Raw genomic sequence first — 21283 nt, 5'->3', positions numbered from 1 at the left:
CAAAAAAAAAAAAAAAAAAAGGCACACCTGTACTTTAGGCTATTTCAGAAGACTCCTTCCAGATCTCAAGTAACTGTGGGCACACTAGCTCTGATGTGTTAATAAGAACAGGAGAAATGGGTGGTATGTACTTGTAAAGTGCTTTTTTTTTTTGTTTTTTGAGTTGGAGTCGCACTCTGTCACCCAAGCTGGAGTGCAGTGGCACACTCACGGCCACCCCACCGTCGACCTGCTGGGCTCCAGTGATCCTTTCGCCTCAGCCTTCCAAGTAGCTAGACCTATAGGTGCGCGCTACCATGCCCAGTTAATTTTTGATTTATTGTAGAGATGAGGTCTCACCAAGTTGCCCGGGCTGGTCTCGAACCTGCAGGCTCAGGCAATCCACTTGCCTCAGTCTCCCAAGGTGCTGGGATTACAGGCTGAGTCACTAAGCCCGGCCTAGTACTTTGGTTTTAAAGCAGTTTTATATACATTATTTCATTATCTCATTGTGAAGCACATCCAAAATGGATGAGCTCTTAAATAATCATCAGAACCAGAAACTGTACATAACACCCAAAAGAAAAAGCCGAAAGATATTAACCAGTAAAAAAGGAGTCAAGTGTTATAACATGAGAACTATTACAGTTATAATAAAATATGGCCAACCTTCTCTTTTAGTTCCCCAAGATAAGCAGTGTTTTGTCCGAGGATAGCTTCGGCAGACTCCTGGAAACAAGTCACCCACTGATTCTCTTGAAAATCTGCAATATTTACCTAAAAAACACAAGTCTATATTACTTCAGCAAAGAAATAATAAAAGGAAGACACACTAAGGAGATTGGGAGGCTAACTTGTTCCACTCATCAACTGGGCACAGGGTCGTCTGAGCCCAGGAGGTTGAGTCTGTAATTAACTAAGGCTGCCCAGGAGGCTGAGCCATGATTGTGCCACTGCACTCCAACCTGGGTGACAGAGTAAGACCTCGACTCAAAATAAAATGAAATAATTTCCAGAGGAAAAAATATTACCATTATGTATACTATATTCTTTCTAAAGAATACTGAGCTCACCCGGGCTTGGTGGCTCAGCTTATAATCCTGCGTTTTGGGAGGCTGAGGTGAGTGGATTGCCTGAGCCCGCGTGTTCGAGACCCAACTCAAAAAAAAGAGAAAAGAATACTGAGCTCAACCTCCTGGATTCAGTTCCAACAGGGCATAGTGGCTCACACAGGTAATCCCAGTACTCTGGGAGACCGAGGTGGGAGGATTGCTTAAGGCCAGGAGTTCGAGACCAGCCTAGGTAACATAGAAAGCCCTTATCTCTACAAAAAAATTTTTAAAAATTAGCCAAATAGTTTTCAAACATTTAAACTATGGAAATGGTCAAATAAATGGCAAGTTCTAAGGGCTTCAGAGTCTTCCACTCTGTGGATAATCAGTAAAGCAGGGGTCCCCAATCCCTGAGCCACAGACTGGTACAAGTCCATGGCCTGTTAGGAACCAGGCCACACAGCAGGAGTTGAGTGTCAGGCGTAAGCTTCATCTGCATTTACAGTCACTCCCCCTTGCTTGCTCACATTACCGCTGATCTGAGGTGAAGCTGAGGCAGTGATGCTAGCGCTAAGGAGCAGCTGCAAATACAGATTAACACTAGCAGTCAGGTTTGACTGCACATTCCCCCCTCCATCCGTGGAAAAATTGTTTTCCATGAAACCAACCAGTCCTTGATGCCAAAAAGGTTGGGAACTGCTGCAATAAAGAAATTAATGAATGGAATGTGAAGGACATTTAAGTTGTATCTAATTTTTCAAAATACCAGTGTAATAGACAACTTCATACAGATGTAACATTTCTGATTATTTCCTTAGAATAAATTCCCTCCAAGTGTTTGCTATGCTAGAAAACATAAACATTTTTAAGGCTTCTGATATATTACTGCCAAATCGTCTTTCATTTTCTTAAACCATTATTATCACTTAGTACTACTATTTTTTCTTTTTTTGAGTTGGAGTCTCACTCTGTCACCCAGACTGGAGTACAGTGGCCACTCCCGGCCACTGCAGCCTTGACCTGCTGGGCTCTGGCGATCCTTCCGCCTCAGCCTTCCAAGTAGCTGGAACTACAGGCGCGCGCTACCACACCCAGCTAATTTTTTAAATTTATTGTAGAGATGAGATCTGGCCAAGTTGCCCAGGCAGGTCTCAAACCCACGGGCTGAGGCAATCCACTCACCTCAGCCTCCCAAAGCGCGAGATTATAGGCTGAGCCACCGAGCCCAGCTGTACTACTATTTTTTTAAAAGAACAACTTTCACTTTAAAGATTTTTAAAACAGAAGTCATTATTACAATGCAAAAAAAGCAACAATCCCACATTAGCATACAGTCATATTCCTCTGAAGTCAGCTCTACTAAGGCTAGAGGAATAGATTATCGATACACAAACTAAATACAGACACTGACTGTATAAGTATAATTACTGTTCTCCTCAAATGCCATCTCTAATTAATTTATCTTCATAAGTTAGCAAAAGTCACCAACATATCAAGGTATGACATGCACAGAAGAGTGAATCAGCTAGGTTATCTCAATGCAACTTTGTGGCATGAAAAAAATCTTATTTTAGTAGGTGAAAACAGGTTGCTATATTAGCTGAATGAAAGGCCCTTACTTTTTTTTTTTATAAACAATTAATAAGCTCTTTAGCACTTATTCATCTGCAATCTTTATACCATGAATGACTTTATTTCTGTCATTGTGTCCACAGTGCCTGGCATATGGGAAGGACTCAACAAACAGTGGCTCTCACCTACCCATTCTATCTACCCAATCTACTTACTGACAGTATCATGCGGTACTTGAAATTGGGAAATTCACGGTCACACTTCTCACAGCGGTATAATCCATTCTGCTGATCAATTACTTTCTTATTGCAGTCCTGAGTCGGGCAGGCCTGGTACATAGAGTTCTCTTTGCGAAGATACACCACTGTTGCCACAGCGCTAAAATAGTCCGGCTTCAGGAGAAAAGAATGACATGAGACACAGAGCACCAAGCCTATGCTCAGGGTTGGATTCAGAAGCAGTTCAAAGCTTGCCCTTACATATAAGTGGTAAGTGCTCATATATTCTAACTTTCAAGATCACCAAGTGGTTACAGGGAATAATACATTCTGTAGTTTTAGAAATCACATGTTTTGAGTACAAAAGCCATGAAAATAATAAGCCAAGTTCTGAAGCATATAATTCCTTAACAATAAAAGAGTTTATTCTAAATTGGACTGAGTTAATTAAAACTGAAATTGTTTTCCTCTTTTCTTGAAGACTATATGAGAGAGAAAGACTTGTTCCTCCTGATCCTCTGATCCTCCAAAGGCAACAGATTTAGGAAATACACAATAACACAGACCACAAAAATCTAGTGCAGTTATGATCAACCATTTCTCCCACATTCAAAACAATGGCAATGATGTCTAAGGCCTGGATTCACTTTTTTCTTTGTTTAGGCCAGGGATTTGCAAGTTGTTTCTGTAGAAAGCCAAACAGTAAATATTTCAGGTCATTCGGTCACACAGTGTCTTCTGCAACTACAGGATACTTTATTGCATTTTGCTTTATGGCACTTTCCAGATACTGCATTTTGTTTTTGTTTTTTTAACAAATGGAAGGTCTGTGGCAACCTTGTGTTAAGTAAGTCTACTGGTGCCATTTTTCCAACAGTATGTGCTTACTTTGTGTCTCTGTGTCACATTTTGGCAATTCTCACAATATCTCAACTTTTTCCTTATTATGTTATAGTGTTCTGTGATCAGTGAATCTTTGATGTTACTATTGTCACTGTTTTGGGGTGCCACAAATCACACCCATATAAGACAGGGAATTGAATTGATAAATGCTGTATGTGTTCTGGCTGCTCTACCCACCAGCCATGTCACCCCAATCCCCCAACCTCTCTCCTTAGGCCTCTCTATTCCCTGAGACACAACAATATTGAAATTAGGCCAATTAATAACCCTTCAGAGGCTCTCACACATTGTCACACATCTCTCACTTTAAATCAAAAGATGGAAATGATTAAGCTTAGTGAGGGAGACATGTTGAAAGCCAAGATAGGCCGAAAGCTAGGCCTCTTGTACCAAACAATTAGCCAAGCTGTGAATGCAAAGGAAAAGATACTGAAGGAAATGAAAAGTGCTACTCCAATGAACACACACATGATAAGAAAGCAAAACAGCCTTATTGCTACTATTGAGAAAGTTTTAGTAGTCTGGATAGAAGATCAAACCAGCCACAACAGTCCCTAAAGTCAAAGCTTGATCCAGAGCAAAGCCCTCTCATTTTTTTTTTGAGTTGGAGTCTCACTCTGTCACCCAGGCTGGAGAGCAGTGGCACACCTCTCGGTCACCGCAGCCTCAACCTGCTGGGCTCTGGCAATCCTTCTGCCTCAGTCTTCCAAGTAGCCAGAACTATAGGTGTGTTACCACACTCAGTTAAGTTTTGATTTATTGTAGAGACGAGGTCTCGCCAAGTTGCCCGGGCTGGTCTTGAACCCACAGACTCAGACAATCCACTCACCTTGGCCTCTCAAAGTGCTGCGATTACAGGCTGAGCCACCGAGCCCAGCCCCTAACTCTCTTAATTCTATGGAGACTGAGAGACGTGAGGAAGCTGCAGAAAAAAAGCTGGAAGCTGTCAGAGCTTGGTTCATAAGGTTTAAGGAAAGAAGCATCTCCATAACATAAAAGTGCAAGGTGAAGCCACAAGTGCTGGTACAGAAACTGTAGCAAGTTACCCAGAAAATCTAGCCAAGATCACTGATGAAGGTGGCTACACTAAACAACAGATTTGCGGTGTAGATGAAACAGTCATCTACTGGAAGAAGATGCCATCTAGGATTGTCACACATCTAGAGAGGAGAAGTTTCAAAGGACAGGATGTCTTTCTTGTTAGGGATAACAACTGGTGACTCAAGTTGAAGCCAATACTCATTTACCATTCCAAAAATCCTAGGGCCCTTAAGAATTATGTTAAATCTACCCAGCCTGTACTTTATAAATGGAAAAACAAAGCCTGGATGACAGCATATCTGTTATAGCACAGTTTACTGAATATTTTAAACCCACTGTTGAGACCTACTATTCAGTAAAAAAGATTTCTTTCAAAATATTACTGCTCACTGAAACAAGTACAAGGAAACTGATACAGGTTCCATGCCTGCTAATATAACACCCATTCTACAGCCCATAGATCAAGGAGTCATTTCTATTTTCAAGTCTTATTATTTAAGAAACACATTTTTAAGGCTATAGCTGCCATAGATAGTGATACCTCTGATGGATCTGGGCAAAGTAAATTGAAAACATGGAAAGGATTCACCATTCTAGCTGTCATTAAGAACATATGTGATTCACAGGAGGTCAAAATATCAACATTAACAGGAGTTTGGAAGAAGTGGATTCCAATCTTCATGGATGATTTTGGTGGAGGAGGGAACTGTAGACGTGGTGGAAATATCAAGAGAACTAAAATTAGAAGTGGAGTCTGAAAATGAGACAGAATTGTTACAACCTCATGATCAAATTTGACTGGATGAGGAGTTGCTGCTTATGGATGAGCAAAGAAAATGGTTTCTTGAGATGGGATCTATGCCTGGTAAAGATACTGTGAACACTGTTGAAATGACAACGAAGTATTTAGATGAATAACAAGAATTGAGATGATAAAGCAGTGGCAGGGTTTGAGAGGATTGAGTCCAATTTTTTTTTTTTTTTTTTTTTGAGTTGGTATCTCACTCTGTCACCCAGACTGGAGTGCAATGGTATACTTCTGGCCACTGCAGCCTTGACCTGCTGGGCTCCGGCGATCCTTCCTCCTCAGCCTTCCAAGTAGCTGGAACTACAGGCGCTCACTACCACGCCCAGCTAATTTTTGATTTATTGTAGAGATGAGGTCTCGCCAAGTTGCCCGGATGGGTCTCGAACCCGTGGGCTCAGGCAATTCACTCACCTCGGCCTCCCAAAGCACTGGGATTACAGGCTGAGCCACCAAGCCCAGCCGAGTACAATTTTAAAAAATGTTCTACTGTAGGTAAAATGCTATCAAACAACATCACCTACTACACAGAAATCTTCTATGAAATAAAGAGTTGATCAAGGTGGAAAACTTCATTGTTGTCTTATTTTAAGAAACCTTCATAGCCACCCTAACCTTTAGCAACTACCACCCTGATTAATCAGCAGCCATCAACACTGAAACAAAACCCTCCACCAGCAAAAAGATCACTGCTGAAGGTTCAGATAATCGTGAACATTTCTTAACAATAAGGATTTTTTTTCCTTTTTTTTTGAGTTGGAGTCTCACTCTGTCGCCCAGGCTGGAGAGCAGCGGCATGCTCACAGCTACCTCAGCGTCAACTTGCTGGGCTCTGGCAATCCTTTTGCCTCAACCTTACAAGCAGCCGGAACTACAGGCGCACACTACCATGCCCAGCTAAGTTTTGATTTATTGTAGAGACAAAATCTCACCAAGGTGCCTGGGCTGGTCTCGAACCTGCGGGCTCAGGCAATCCACTCACCTCGGCTTCCTAAAGTGCTGGGATTACAGGCTGAGCCACTGAGTCTGACCCTTGTTTCCTTTTTTTTTTTTTAAAGGGACAGCATCTCCTATGTTGCTTAGGTGGTCTTGAACTCCTGAGCTCAAGTGATTCTCCTGCCTCAGCCTCCTAAATAAGAGTAGTTGTTCCTATAATAGGACAACAAAGATCTGTCCAATGTTTAATTCTCAAGATGTTATATAATAACATTATAAGCTGCAGTTAATGACAATGATGGATAAGAGTATACAGTGAAATGAGACAGTAAGGAACGAAACCTATATTGTATATTATGAAAACAAAAGAACAGGGATTGCTATTTGAGGAGCATAAAGGAGAAATAAAATATTTAAATATCTAACTGCTAGCCAGGCTCGGTGGCTCAGCCTGTAATCCCGCGCTTTGGGAGGCTGAGGTGAGTGGATTGCCTGAGCCTGCAGGTTCGAGACCCGCCTTGGCAACTTGGTGAGACCTCATTTCCCCAATAAATCAAAATTTAGCTGGGCGTGATAGTGTGCGCCTGTAGTTCCAGTTACTTGGAAGGTTGAGGCGGAAGGATCGCCGGAGCCCAGCAGGTCGAGGCTGCGGTGGCCGGGAGCAGCCACTGCACTTTCGTTTGGGTGACAGAGTGAGGTTCCAACTCAAAAAAAAAAAAAAAAAAAAAAAATCTAACTGCTGACAGAACACAGGTTTAGATTAAGATGGGAGGAGGGTCATTAAAAGTAAACACTGAAAGGAAAGCTGCAACTAAAGTCAAATACCAGAGCCACTTTATGTTAGCCTATGAGAGGATACTGTCTTCTACAGTCAGTGATAACCATGTGAACTGCCTAATGTTGACACTGAGCCCGACTAATGCTCATCTCAGAAAACATCTTTTTGACATGTGGACACTTCCATTTGTAGGAACAATCACAGAAAAGAAACATGGACCCGAATACGAAACTTGGCTTTCACCACTAGGAATTAACTCCCTAAGAGTTCTCCACACTAGCCAGGCTCGGTGGTTTAGCCTGTAATCCTGCACTTTGGGAGGCTGAGGTGAGTGGACTGCCTGAGCCCATGGGTTCGAGACCCGCCTGGGCAACTTGGAGAGACCTCATCTCTACAATAAATTAAAAAAATCAGCTGGGCGTGGTAGCGCATGACTGTATTTCCGGCTACTCGGAAGGCTGAGGTGGAAGGAACGCCGGAACCCAGCAGGTCAAGGCTGTGGTGGCCGGGAACGGCTACTGCACTCCAATCTGGGCGACAGAGTGAAACTCTAACTTAAAAAAAAAAAAGAGTTCTCCACACTTTTCTGCCTCAGTACACCTGAGGGCTACAACATACTCCCATGAGCACACAGGGCTGCTTCACTCTGGCAGGGATTCTCAACCATGGTATCAGGTAAGAATTATAGCTCTGACAGTTGGTATTAGAAGTCATGCTTCAGAACTCATCCCTCTGTACCCAATTCATGCTTTTGTGAAGAAAGTTAGGAATGCTAGATACCTTGTCCCCTTGGCCCAGATTCTCTGATTTAACCTCATATAAAGTTTTCCAGTTGGTGTTGCTCCCTGTTATTCCTCCACTCTTTAGATCAGAGATGGAAACACCATCCAAGGCTTGTCCTTCTGAGTCAAACCTGAAAAAAATGAACAAATAATGATGACAAGCACCTTATATACTTCTCAAATGTGCTACTTGTTTCTACGTGCCAGATATAGGCTAACTACCACTCACCCATCTTTCATATATGCCATGGTCCTGTGGGCTGAAATAAGTACTGCATCTTTGTAATTACACCTTAAGTCTACTGAAGAAACTGAGTGACCTTTCTTTTTATCTCAATTGCTTTGATGCCCCCCAGTGGTCAAGACAATCAGTGCCAAAAGACCAGCAGAAAACTTTTCTCAAATTAGCCTTGCATATCATCAACAGTGGCGGGAGGGCCTGAGGCCTAAAAACAAAAACTGGAAAAGTCAACAACCAAAAAAGCAATAATGCAGATGTCTGGTACAATCCTTTGGGTTACTAATACTCATTCTCAGTCAGAGCTACATTTCTATCATCACTGAAATATATCAGTATGGAAAGGGACAGCCAACATACTACAATAGACTGGCAAAAAATGTTTCCATGGTGAAAGACCTCTTACGTCTGATATTGAGGACAAAAGATTACATAAACCAGAGCAATTTATCAGAAGGCATTATCTGCTTTCTTGTAGATATTTCTACTTAGTGAGATTCCATGTACACAAATATTAAAGTTAAATTCGTGTATATTAAACTATTCTCAAAACTGATGGTACTTCTTGATCACATTATCAGCTGACATTATGGAAAGGAGGCCAGGGACAAAGTGGCTCAGGAACACACCTATGGCAGAGAAAAGTCAGCCTGAGGTTAAAAACATGCCAAACACCATTTAAAGGTGGATAACGAAAAGTTAACCACATACAGAACAGGCCCCTTAGAAAGAGGCCATCTACCAGAATGAATGTTGCCTTAAGCTGCAGACAATTGCCTTTTCATTCTGTCAGGTAAGTGGCTAAATCCCTCACTGAGGCACAGCAGGGTCCATAAATCTGTTTCACCACTACTAGCTACACAAGTTTATGGTTTCAAAAACTCCAAGGAGACATTTACCACCAAAGACAGCTCATCAGGAGTCAACAGAGCAAGGAGAGATGTGGAAATTCCACACAATTCCACACTGTTATAGCTGAGTTCTAAACATCTCTAATCCTTGACTATGTGAGGTGTGTATGCTGTACTTCTCTTTGATCAATGCCAAGTTATTTTATTCTGGGGACAGCCATGTCTTTTTATGGTGACTGGAATCATGGTTATTGACAAGTAAAATATGAAGACCTTAATGTGGGTATGCAATTAGCCTGTGGTCGAGCTCCAGGGCCTGAAAGAAAATCAAGCAGTAAGAACAAACCAAGGCTGGGTGCGGTGGCTCAGCCTGTAATCCCAGCAACTTTGGGAGGCCGAGGTGAGCCTAGGAGTTCGAGACCAGACCAGGCAACTTGGTGAGACCTCGTCTTTACAATAAATCACAAAAAGTGGCTGATGCGTCTGTAGTTCTAGCTACTTGGAAGGCTGAGGCGGAAGGATCGCCTAAGCTCAGCAAGTTGAGGTTGCGGTGGCCTTGAGGGTGCCACTGCACTCCAGCCTGGGTGACATAGTAAGATTCCAACTTAAAAAAGAAGGAACAAAGCAAAGCTGTGGCTATTTCTGGTCAGCCTATTAACAGGCCCTTGCTTATCATGCAACACCAGCTACTAGAACAGTTAAATAGACAATACTTGCAAGGATGGCTTAAGTGACAAGAACACCACAGAAGACATTTAATGAAACTGTTCAAATACTAGTGCTACTGGTTCATATTAGACTCAAAACAAAAGTGAGGAGTATGTAATATGGGCTAACTCTTTAGTTACTTAAACCCTAAGACACAGGTGGAAACTGACACTTCCCTCTGTGACTATAGCTATGTGAATTATTTAAGCCTGGGCTAAAGTGTTTTCCCTGACCACATCAATTCTTGCATACTATGTTTCAGTTTGAAGCACTCTTTTATGGCAGGGTTTTAATGCCCTAAAAAGCTAGATATAGTGAGGAGATTTTAACAGGCTCTCCTCATCCCTTGAGTGCTTTGGGAATAACAATATAATCCCAACAAAAAGCCCAGTGTTCCCACTACAATTTATCAGAGTCCAGCAAATACACACTGGAAGATGTGATCGACATCAAAGACTTGACAGCAAAAGAAAGCATGTTCTCCCCCTACACCAAAGAAGCTCACAGCTTAAACCCAGGAAAGAAAGACGCCTTCGGCTTATAGTCCTTCAACACACAGCTGCTAAAGCGTGGCCATACTCTGTTTCAGCAGGATCGAGGTCAGCATGCAGCACTTACATTCTAATTGCCTCCTCTGACTCTCCAGGTTTGTCATGGGATTACAGGTTTGTCAGTTTAAGGGCTTTAAAGCCATCCTCTCAGAAGGCATAATGCCTCCAAGAAATACAGGAACAGTTCTACTCAGTAACGAAGGCTTCTACTTGGCAAAGAGCTCACATACTCATCGTAACCAGCTGTCCTCAAAACCCAGCTCAAATAACCCGTTGTTTAGCCCCAAAAACCTACCATCCACGAAGCTTATAGGCCTCTGGGATGTCAGGATTCACAATGACAGTGCTTGAAGACAGTACAGAGAGGCTACGTCCACCAAAATCAGAAACTCTGGCTCCTTTGATAGCCATCACGGGTTGTCTAGAACCATCAAACCTATCAGCCTGTAAAAGAAACATATAAAAGTGTCATTGGCAGGAAGAACACAGAACATTTTTTATAGAAAACAAGGAAAATAGTCAACAGTAGAGCAAGTGTAATCAATGTACGTGGAATCTACACAAGACAGACTTCACACACAACAGTTTGCTCACATCAAAACCCATCTATCATTACTTACCTAGTTAGGGGAAAGAATGTTTCACTATGTAAAACTTAAATCATAACATATCTCACCAAAGTACAATAAAGGATTTCAAATATTTGCTAGACAGCACAACCCTTCACCATCACATGGCCAAAGCCCCAACAACTCAGAGGACAAGACAATCCACCTAAGGAGCCCTTTCTGTACATGCTCTGACTGCTCGATGCAAGTACTTACATCTTCCCCCCACAGAGTAGCAGTCACCACTTTTCCCGATGTGTCCATCAAATAGATATTCCGCTTAGCAACCTCTCTGTTGTTAGACTTCACTGTGATTTTAGTGGCATCTTCATAGCTCTTGCAGATCCCGATTATGTCTAAAACACATGCGCAATGTATAAGCTGAAGATGGTTAAGGATCCCATTATAACATGACCAAATGCTGACCAGCAAGCACTTAAGCCTTATACCTCCCCTATACACTGTAAAGAAAACTAGTTATCACCACTCTTTGTTCTCATAGGCAGACTTACCTACAAATGAGTCTTTAGGCTTGTTCTCTAGGTCATCGATCCCGGTGAAATCAAACTGAACAGTAGGTAAATGGTGAGCATCATCACAGGGCATGACAGAAGTCTCATTATTGAAGGTCATCTCATAGTCATTTTTAATAGCTGTGAATTGTTTGTTAGCAATCTTCAAGGTGCCTTTTGAGAAATAATACACCTGCAAATGAGGCCAAGTCACAGAACATGGGATAGTCATCAAATTGGACATAAAAACCCTTTGCCACCACTCACCTCTCCACAGGACCAGAGTTTCCTCACTCTGACTCCACCATTTGACAGTTTCTGTTCTAAACACTACCATACCTTGTTAACGTCAATAAGGGGAAAGAACTTGTCCACTTGCTCATTGAAAGCTGTAGCTCTGATTTCTCCCTGCAGAAGCATGTGAGAGTAGGTTAGGATTGTGGTACAAGTTTGACCAGTGAAACACAGACCACCAGGACATCTTTGCAGCACAGCAAAAGTACAAATGGGACCCACAGAGGAATACAGACATCCCTGAAACACATTTTACAGTCACACATTTGTGGTTATTAGGCCCGATGAAATAAGACAAAGTTCAACTAGCTGGCCCTGTAATCATACTTTATTAACCTCAAATTAGAAACTCAGAAGAAAACGAAACAAAAAATCAACAAGCTTAATATTCTGACCATAAAAACAAAAAACTCTGACTACTGAGAGACACGACTGGAGCCCACAAGGAAGTGTGCTGAACCAAGATGATTCACCAGCTTCACTCATGGCTGTACTCTAAGTGACAAATTGCTTTATATTCAGGAATCATTGCCAAAAACATTAGAAAAAGTCATGTTTTCAAGTTGCTTGTGATTTGATTTCCACTTTTACTTCTCTGTCAGTCAAAATGCTACAGATGGGTAAGAAACTTAAATGGCTGAAATTTTAGCCAACTGCCATATATTAGACTGACAATTTGTAAAAAAAATTAGGTTCTCATATTGATTCTACCATCACACAGTCAAACATTTGGATGGTTATACCATCTTCCAAAAAAAAAAAAAGAAACTATTTTGGACGTTTGAATAAATAGAAAATACACAGCAGTTTGAAAAGAATATGTGAAGTACATTTTAGGAATTATCAACAAAGCTAATGGGTGAATTCACAGCTATCGAGACTATTAAGATTCCATAGCCTGGAAATGTTTTGTCTTATCATCATGTTTTTGTTTAGTTTAAATAAAGCACATAGAGAGTCTGCACAGTCAGAACTCATTTCCCACAATTATGGGGACTGATATAACTGGTGTCAAACTTCTGTTTCATTTCTAATGCATGATGAGTATAAACACAAGGCTATAGAACATGATATTGGTGGGTCAGCAAAGGAAAACACACTAAAGTAGTATGACCTTAGCAAGAAGGCCACGTAAAAAGGAGGCACAAGATCCACTTAGCAAGGTGGCTATTATGTGCCTTCTGCTGGCCCAAAGCTCCATTCTGCTCATAACCAGGTATCACATCCTAGGGCTTCAACTAAGTCTGCCAGGAGCTAATCAGTATATCCAGTTTCTCCTGGCCATGAGGCTACTTTTACATTTAGAAAACTAATTTCTACTGCTACAAATGCTTTTGCTTAAGATCAAGGGTTTATTTATCATTTTTAACCCTCTACCCTCAGACAGCATCAAAAGACTGTAACAGAGGGAAAAACACAATACTGATCATGTTTCTTTCTGGCCTACTATTATTTTTCAGGCCCGCAGAGCTGAACCCTTTGTTTCTCAAAGTCCAATACTCTTATCTCCCTGCTTGACAAATACTCACACTTTCATCAACTAGTTCTAAAGAGAAAAGCTTCCCTTCCCCTCGGGAATTGCTCCAGGTACGGATCTGACTTTTGTTGGTAACACGAGCACAAATAGTCCACCTAGGAACCAAATAGATTATATCAGTGCTTAGAGCCTTATTAGGAAAAGAACAAGTAAGAAATCATCTTTCTATAGCCTTTCTTATTTTATCCCATTTTTCAACCTGTTTTTTAATCCAGCTAATTAAAACCCCAGATGACACATAGGCTTGACAGTTTACAGAATAAGCAAACAGTAAAACATGCAAGGTGATTTAACACTAACTCATTCTCCCGTCAAGTAAGTAAATTTATAAACTCCCTTCTCCAAAAAGCATCACCAAGGCAACAATATCCCCTTAATGAAAGGTTCTAAGCTAGAAAATGCAGTAATACTAGCAATTATATTTTGCCACTATTTTCAATTATGGGGACTGATATAACTGGTGTCAAACTTCTGTCTCATTTCTAATGCACAATGAATATAAATACAAGAACAAGATATTGTGAGTTACCAAAGGAAAACACACTAAAGCAGTATGACCTTAGCGAGAAGGCCACTTAAAAAGAAGGCACAAAATCCATGATCCAGTCCTGGTGCCCAACCTGAATGTAGGTGCTAGGCACGTTAGTTACCTTACTTATAATTTCACTGGGGAAAATATCTTTCCTATATTGCAAAGTATTAAAGGGTAAATAAAAACATATCTAAAACCAAGCACAGTGGCTCACACCTGTAATCCCAGCACTTTGGGAGGCTGAGGTAGGAGGATCACTTGAGCCCAGAAGTTTGAGACCAGCCTGGGCAACATAGAGAGACCTGGTCTCTACAATAAATAAAAAATTATCTGGGTATAGTGATGTATACCTATAGTCCCAGATACTCAGGAGGCTGAGATGAAAGGATCGTGCAGAAGGTTGAGGCTGCAGTGAGCCATGATTGTGCCACTGTACTCTAATCTGGGCAACAGAATGAGACTCTGACTCAAAACAAAACAATAACCTATCTAAAAGAATTCTAAAAAAAACCCTCTAATTTTCAACTGCTCAAAATAATTTTCAATGGAAAAAAGTCACATAAAAAAATACATTTTTCAGGGTATATTAATATTGCTAATACAAATAGTGCAAAATTATTGTAGCCAACTAAATTGTAGACTAAAATTCATCTATTTGTATAAGAAGATAAAATGTCTTCTTTTTACTCATAAGACTATCAACTGATTCTTAAGCATTAAATATTTTAAATTTCAAATTCTTTAAAAAATGAATGAGACCCCATATGCTATGAAAGAGTGCTATTTTTACCATACTTTTTGATAAGAGAGTTAAAGGTTGCACAATTTGTACCCCTCTCCCCCTCAGACAAAAAAAACAGGAAATCCATTCTGTCTAGTAGTGACCCTGAAGTTCATGCATAAATAAGAGCCCATAATAATGTCTTCTACTATTTCACAAGTACATTCTGAACTCATCCTATACAACAACTCACTTGGACTGGTAAGGGGTGAGGCTGGCAATGGGTACCACTTTGGACTGTGTTGCCCCAGAAGTGATTGACAGACAGGTACCTCCAGCTTTTCCAAATGTCTTCGAGGCACCAAAAGCCTTAGAAACAGTGGAAACTTTAAAAACAAACACAAAGAAAAAGGAATACATTATTCTATTTAACTTTTACAATAACTCTCAGTCACTGAAGTACCACTTGTGAAACCATACAAAATGAGAGGCAAAGGTTTTCCTTTTTAGTATCCAAGAGATATGTAGATCAAATAGAGACTGAAGCAGGAGGTGAGAAAAGCGATCTAGAATGAAGGCTGGGCACATAGAAGTTCACTATTTCATTTGTTCATATAAACCCTGAGGTAAAGATAATAATGGCAATGAATCCAGACACTGTTGTTTCTGATGTCCACCCTCTTAAACATTTCTCTTGTCTCAGTGGGCAAGATAATGGGTCAGAGGAAAAAAAAAAACAAACTTCTTAACTGTTAAAACTGATGGCAAGTCACCAGTCACATAAGAAAAAAAGCAAAAGGAAAGGTTAGAATGTAAGGAACCTAGTGAATGAACCATCTGAGATGAAGAATGCTTGTCACAAATATATCTCCTCAAAACATCCCCAGAAAACTCCCAGTTCTTAGCTGGTCTAGAGGACTAAAAGGTGTAGAATGAAGTCTATAGGCCTGTAATTAGTTGGGTACAGAGGCCAAGAATCAGTTTTTGTTTTTTTGAGTTGGAATCTTACTCTGTCGTCTAGGCTGAAGTGCAGTGGCACACTCATGGCCACCACAGCCTCGACCCGCTGGACTCAGGTGATCCTTCCACCTCAGCCTTCCAAGTAGCTGGAACAACAGGCATGCGCCAACACGCCTGGCTAATTTTTTTATTTATTGTAGAGATGAGGTCTCACCAAGTTGCCCAGGCTGGTCTCCAACCCGTGGACTCAGGCAATCCTCTCACCTCGGCCTCCCAAAGTGCTGGGATTATAGGCATGAGCCACCGCGCCCGGCCAAGAATCAGTTTTTGGTCAAGACATGTAAATGGGTGGCCACTATGACTCCTCTGCCTTCCTTATCCAGACCTAAGCAGCTGCTCTGCACTTGGAAAGAACAAGAAATCAAGGCCTGTGAGCAGATGAATTCCTTTCTATGCACAATGTATCTGCAAAACTTCAACCACCAAATTTGGAAAATATAATTTAGTTCAATGATTTTATACCTTCTATATCAAAACATTTCTTCAGGATACATTTGGTTAAAGATATAACCAGATATAAAGATATAACATTTATTCAGTATTTATTTACTGAGTTTCCATAGCATGTACCACATTCTTCTAGGCATTTGTAGTACTTAGTAAAAAATATACACAGGAGTATCTCCAATCCTAAAATTTTTTGAGGAGTCAGGCGAGATCAAGACACACAGAACTGTAGTAACTACCTCAAGATTACATAAGGAAGCACACATGCTTTGTAGAATATCAGTGTACACCCATATATAATACACAGTTTTATAAAAGATACACACAATCATCTAGTGATACAATTTTTTCATGCTGGGTAGCTTCCCCCTCAGTATACATCCAGTCCGTTTTCTTTCACCTAGTTTAGGGAACATTAACTGCTTTCTAAAAATAAATTTCAATATAGGGCAAAGATAGACAACCAGAAAAATAAGTCTGTGGAAGGAGGGAGAGGAATAGCGTACTATTCTTATTTCACCCTAAGGAAGTGATTTTTAATTACCATTTTAGATAGTCTATTCTATCATTCCCTTCAACAGTTCCTAATTTGAGAGCTGTGTATAAACAGATCCACTTATAAAAGGAGACAGATATTGCAAGGTAGGAGACAGATATTGCAAGGTAGATAAAAACAAAGACTGATGGGGGGAAAAAGTCCTGAAAGTTTCACAGAAACATTAGTGACGTCTTAACGTTGCTTTTCTTAGAATCTTAGCATTGAAAAATAGAAACTAATAGTCGAGGGGAGAAGAGGTGTATGTGAAGCTGTGACAGAAAAAAGGACCTCTAAAAAGAAATCCAACCACATTCTACAAATCATAATTTTCAATGGTGACTCCCAAATCAAGAGGTTCCTAAAGCAAAGGCCAGAAAGTAAGCAAAATGATACCATTAGGGTCTCTCAGGACCTGCGCAGAGAAAGGTAAATGAAGAAACTATCTCTCATCCATGAGACTGAGAAGTAGAATCTATGACCAATATAAAAGATACCGTCTTCAAGCAAATGATAAATACCCATGAAAGCCCAAATGGAAAACTCAGAGAGACAAGCCAAATTAATAGGCGGATCCTAATTGATTAAAAGGCAAGAGTTTAAAAGTAGGGAAATTCACAGAAAATAAGAGGGTGTAAGACCTAAAGTTGTGAGAAACTACTAGATAAACTATTAACAACGAAGAGTATATCATTCTGAAAATACTATCTTTAATCATTTTGCAGTCACACACTCTATAATAAGAATCAGAATTATGGCCAGGTGCAGTGGCTCAGCCTGTAGTCCCAGCACTTGGGAAGGCCGAGGCAAGAGGAATACCTGAGCCCGGGGGGTTTGAGACCAGACGGCAACTTGGTGAGACCTCATCTCTATAATAAATCACAAAAACTAGCCAGGTGTGGTGGCGTGCATCTATAGTTCCAGGCTGAGGCAGAAGGACAGCCTAAGTCTGGCAGAAGGATAGCCTAAGTCACGGTCTGGGGTAGCCATGAACATGCCACTGCACTCCAGCCTGGGTGACAAAGAGTGAGACTCCAACCCCCAAAAAAAGAATCAGAATTATTATTTGCAAGATGCAACTCTGTCATGAATGGCATTCTGAAAACTCCCTTTAGTTCCATATAAATTTTGATCAACTCATGTCCCCGTGAGGCAGTCTTACCCATTCCCAAGCTCCCATTCTGTTGCTGGGGCTTGTTGCTGGCTGCTGGACTGGCTGCTGGGACTGGAGAAGTAACTACTTGCTGCTGTCCATGTCCTGAAGATCAAAAGGGAAAGGTCATTTTAGTGCAAATAATTTGAGTTAAGAGATTTAAACTTAAGTAGAAGAAATACTCTGGGAAAGTAAATTTTTTATTTTTGTCCAATACTCTCATGGGTCAGAATTCATGCTGTGGCGTTCAAGTGCATGCAGTAAATTTTTCTAGGGGCTCACTTTTGTTTCTGTTACAAAAAAGGTTGGCTCCATTTACCTTTCACCTGCTTATAATTGATAGCTTTCAGTTTTAATGAGGTTCTTCCCTAAAGCCTTGCCCATTTCTCCTGCAAGAACCTGCAGTAAAGTCACTGGGCTGAATCTGTGACATTACCACTATTTCCATAGCAACAAATCGATGTCATCAACAGAACTGTGTGTTCACGGCAGGATCAATCAGAAGAAAAAGCTGGGTGGTAAGAAAAACCTAAAAGCAGTTCAATTGTCTCTGAAGTGCTCCTGCTTCAAAGGAAAAGAAGACATTCAGAGAGGATTCTACCCTTTCCCTCCCAAACAAAGCAACCTTATTTTGCAACTGACAGTCAGTGGAAAATAAGAGTTGAAAGAGTCTTGGGTACCGTGAAGTGCTAGTGAACTGTCACAGCAGGGAGAGATGAGAATGGAGTTCAGAAGCAGGTGTGTCAAGGAAACAAGAAGATTAAAAGGAAAGGAGGGAAAATGAACATGTCTCTCATGCAGAAAATAAGAAATGCCATACCATAAGAGTATTTATTTGCCCCTCACCCTCTATACAAATGTTTATGAAGTTGAAGGATGTCAAAGCTGCAAAATATGCCTCATTTTTAAAAATAATAGATTTATGGAATATGATTTTGCCTTAGTGATTGGCTCTAAAAGCAGAAGTCAACCTTATTTGGGCTGCTCACCGAAAGAGCTTGCAGCACCACAAGGGCAGTTCGAAAAAAATTCCTAGAGTGCCCTGAGAACAAAAACGGTGAGCACAGCTGGGAAAGCTTCCCACCTGTCACCCTATGTCTGCCTTCTCCAACTGCAGAGTTCACATTCCTGTTGGATTTTCTACGGTCCTAACTCAAATGGGCATATTAAACACCAATTTAATTTACCTCTGCCAATATTACTCTTAACTGGCACAACTAAATGAGAGATAACTGTGCCATTAGAGAAAAATAAATTTAGCATAAAATTAAAAAGGTTAAGTAGAACTGTTTATTCTTTGGTTCTTCCTATGGAGAGAAAAATTGGGAGACCTTATTTACACAGAAAAAGAGCCTAGATTATTAACAGTGAAATTTTTGTGTTTACATTTTGGCTTTTCCATTATCTCTGAATTTACAAAGTGTCATATGAAATTGCATAGGAGAACTGCTCTTTGACAATACATCTTATGAAGGAACAGTTTAGAATTCTATAGTGAACCTTTCAAAAAGTCAGTAGGGAAAAGATGAGTTGCTCAGTAAATAGTACTGGGGTTAAGTGGCTGGAAAAAATAATCTTTATCTGCTTCATGAAGTATATTCAAAAGAATAAACAAGATGTGAACATTCAAAAATAAAACCATAAAAATATAAAAACTCCTGCTATACTCTACCTCAGTTTCTCCCTCTCGTCTATGATCTCAAAAATATCTAAACTAGAAAGTCTCTTCCTCATGACTATGTCTACTTCTTCAAGTATCTTATTGAACAGGACATAATCATGGGATCTTGCTAATCTTTTATAAGATCTTCAATTCTTATAAAAATGTAACTAACCCTTAGGAGGTGCCTGGAATAGTCAAATTCAGAGACAGAAAGTTGAAGAGTGGGCCAGTGCAGTGGCTCACGCCTGTAATCCCAGCACTCTGGGAGGTTAAAGCAGGTGAATTCCTTGAGCCCAGGAGTTAAAGACAAACCTAGACAACATAGTCAGACCTTGCCGATATGGAAAAAAAAAATTAGCCAGGCATAGTGGCGTGGACCTGTAGTCTTAGCTATTTGGGAGGCTGAGGCAGAAGGATCGCCTGAGTCCAGGGAGTAGAGATCCCAACTAAAAAAAAAAAAAAAGGAAAAAAAAGTGGAAGAATGGTTACCAGGGACTGGCAGGAATGGGGAATGGAGAGTTATTTTTCAGTCGGTATAGAGCTTCCATTTGGGATGATGAAAAGTTCTGAAGATGGATAGTCATAATGGTTGCACAACAATGTGAATGGACTTAATGTCACTGAACTGTACACTTAAAAATGGTTAAATGTAAATTTCATGTTAGGTATACTTTACCACAACTTAAAAAAAACCCTTATTCTCATAGCTGGCAGCCCTATGATGTAAACACTATTGTTACTCCCTATAACAGATGAGAAAACTGGGTTAGAGAAGCAAAGTAACTAGCCCAAAGTCACACAGCTGGGAAGAAGCAGGACCTAATCTTGAGCCCAAGTCTGTGTAGCTAGATCCATATACTTCACCACCATAGTTAGGTTTATAAACAACCACTGCAGATAGCCATAGCTCTAGTTATAATATCTGGTAATCAGGAAAAGTTAAGACTCTTATTTAGTAGAGCAATCCTTAACTGCTATGCAATTAAGGTGCCAGTCATGCAAACCTGGGACGGGAGAGAGGAGACAGTCCTGAATCAAATGAATGGCAAGAATCCTGGCCAGATGGGATGGCTCATACCTGTAATCCCAGTGTGAGATTTGGGAGGCTGAAGTGAGAGGATCACTTGAGGCCTGGAGTTTGAACACAGCAAGACCCCTGTCTCTACAAAAAATAAATTAGCCAGGTGTGGTGGCATGTGCCTGTAGTCCTAGTTACATGGGAGGCTGAGGCAGGATTATTTGAGCCCAGGAATTCAAGACTGGAGTGAGCTACAATCATGCCATTGCATGGCAACAGAGTGAGATTCTATCTAACAGTAATAATGATAATAATAATAATAATAACAATAATAATCCTGGTGCATTCTAAATAGCAATGACTGCCTTTCACTTAATGCACTGCAACACTACAACTGACCACAAGATCTGAAATAAATCAGTCTATAGCTAAACAAAAGTTCTTCTAAAAATTAAAATTATACCTCAAAGCAATAATGCAGAGACTCAATTGCTGACCATCTTCTATTTTATGTCACTTGCAAATCAAACTATTCTAATAAGATGTGTCAACATCATAATTCTTAGACTCTTGCTCTATGGTTTCTATCACTGGCTCTGACCTAGGAGGGAAATAGGATATTTCAAAGTAGTCTCTAGCTCCTCAAGTTACTTGCACTTACACCTATCATTTTTACTGTCATTATAATGGTAAATGAGTCATCAGCAGAGAAAAATTAGCTGACAGTGGAGTATAAGAGCACCAAAAAACTCAACTTCTACCAGTAAGTACTTTTTTTTTTTTTTTGAGTTGGAGTCTCACTCAGTTGCCCAGACTGGAGTGCAGTGGC

General features: G+C 40.5%; 1 protein-coding gene across 1 annotated transcript in view; it reads right to left on the bottom strand.

Annotated features, from left to right (window-relative positions):
- The window catches only part of RPA1 (replication protein A1), a 69672-nt gene that overhangs the window by 7682 nt on the left and 40707 nt on the right, over window positions 1-21283 (bottom strand). Inside the window, exons 6-15 of the mRNA XM_008063414.1 lie at window positions 17783-17878; window positions 14872-15004; window positions 13358-13460; window positions 11874-11942; window positions 11535-11727; window positions 11239-11378; window positions 10710-10858; window positions 8065-8197; window positions 2819-2995; window positions 649-756 (exon numbers count right to left, since the gene is read on the bottom strand). Of these exons, the coding sequence (XP_008061605.1) occupies window positions 649-756; window positions 2819-2995; window positions 8065-8197; window positions 10710-10858; window positions 11239-11378; window positions 11535-11727; window positions 11874-11942; window positions 13358-13460; window positions 14872-15004; window positions 17783-17878 (1301 nt within the window). The remainder of the gene's footprint in view (window positions 1-648; window positions 757-2818; window positions 2996-8064; window positions 8198-10709; window positions 10859-11238; window positions 11379-11534; window positions 11728-11873; window positions 11943-13357; window positions 13461-14871; window positions 15005-17782; window positions 17879-21283) is intronic.

This window comes from Carlito syrichta, unplaced genomic scaffold (genome assembly GCF_000164805.1).
Source record: "Carlito syrichta isolate Samal-C Ts95f unplaced genomic scaffold, Tarsius_syrichta-2.0.1 Scaffold306835, whole genome shotgun sequence".
NCBI lineage: Eukaryota > Metazoa > Chordata > Mammalia > Primates > Tarsiidae > Carlito > Carlito syrichta.
The sequence above is the reverse complement of the archived record's forward strand: the minus strand, read 5'-3'. Positions and strand labels throughout refer to the sequence as shown.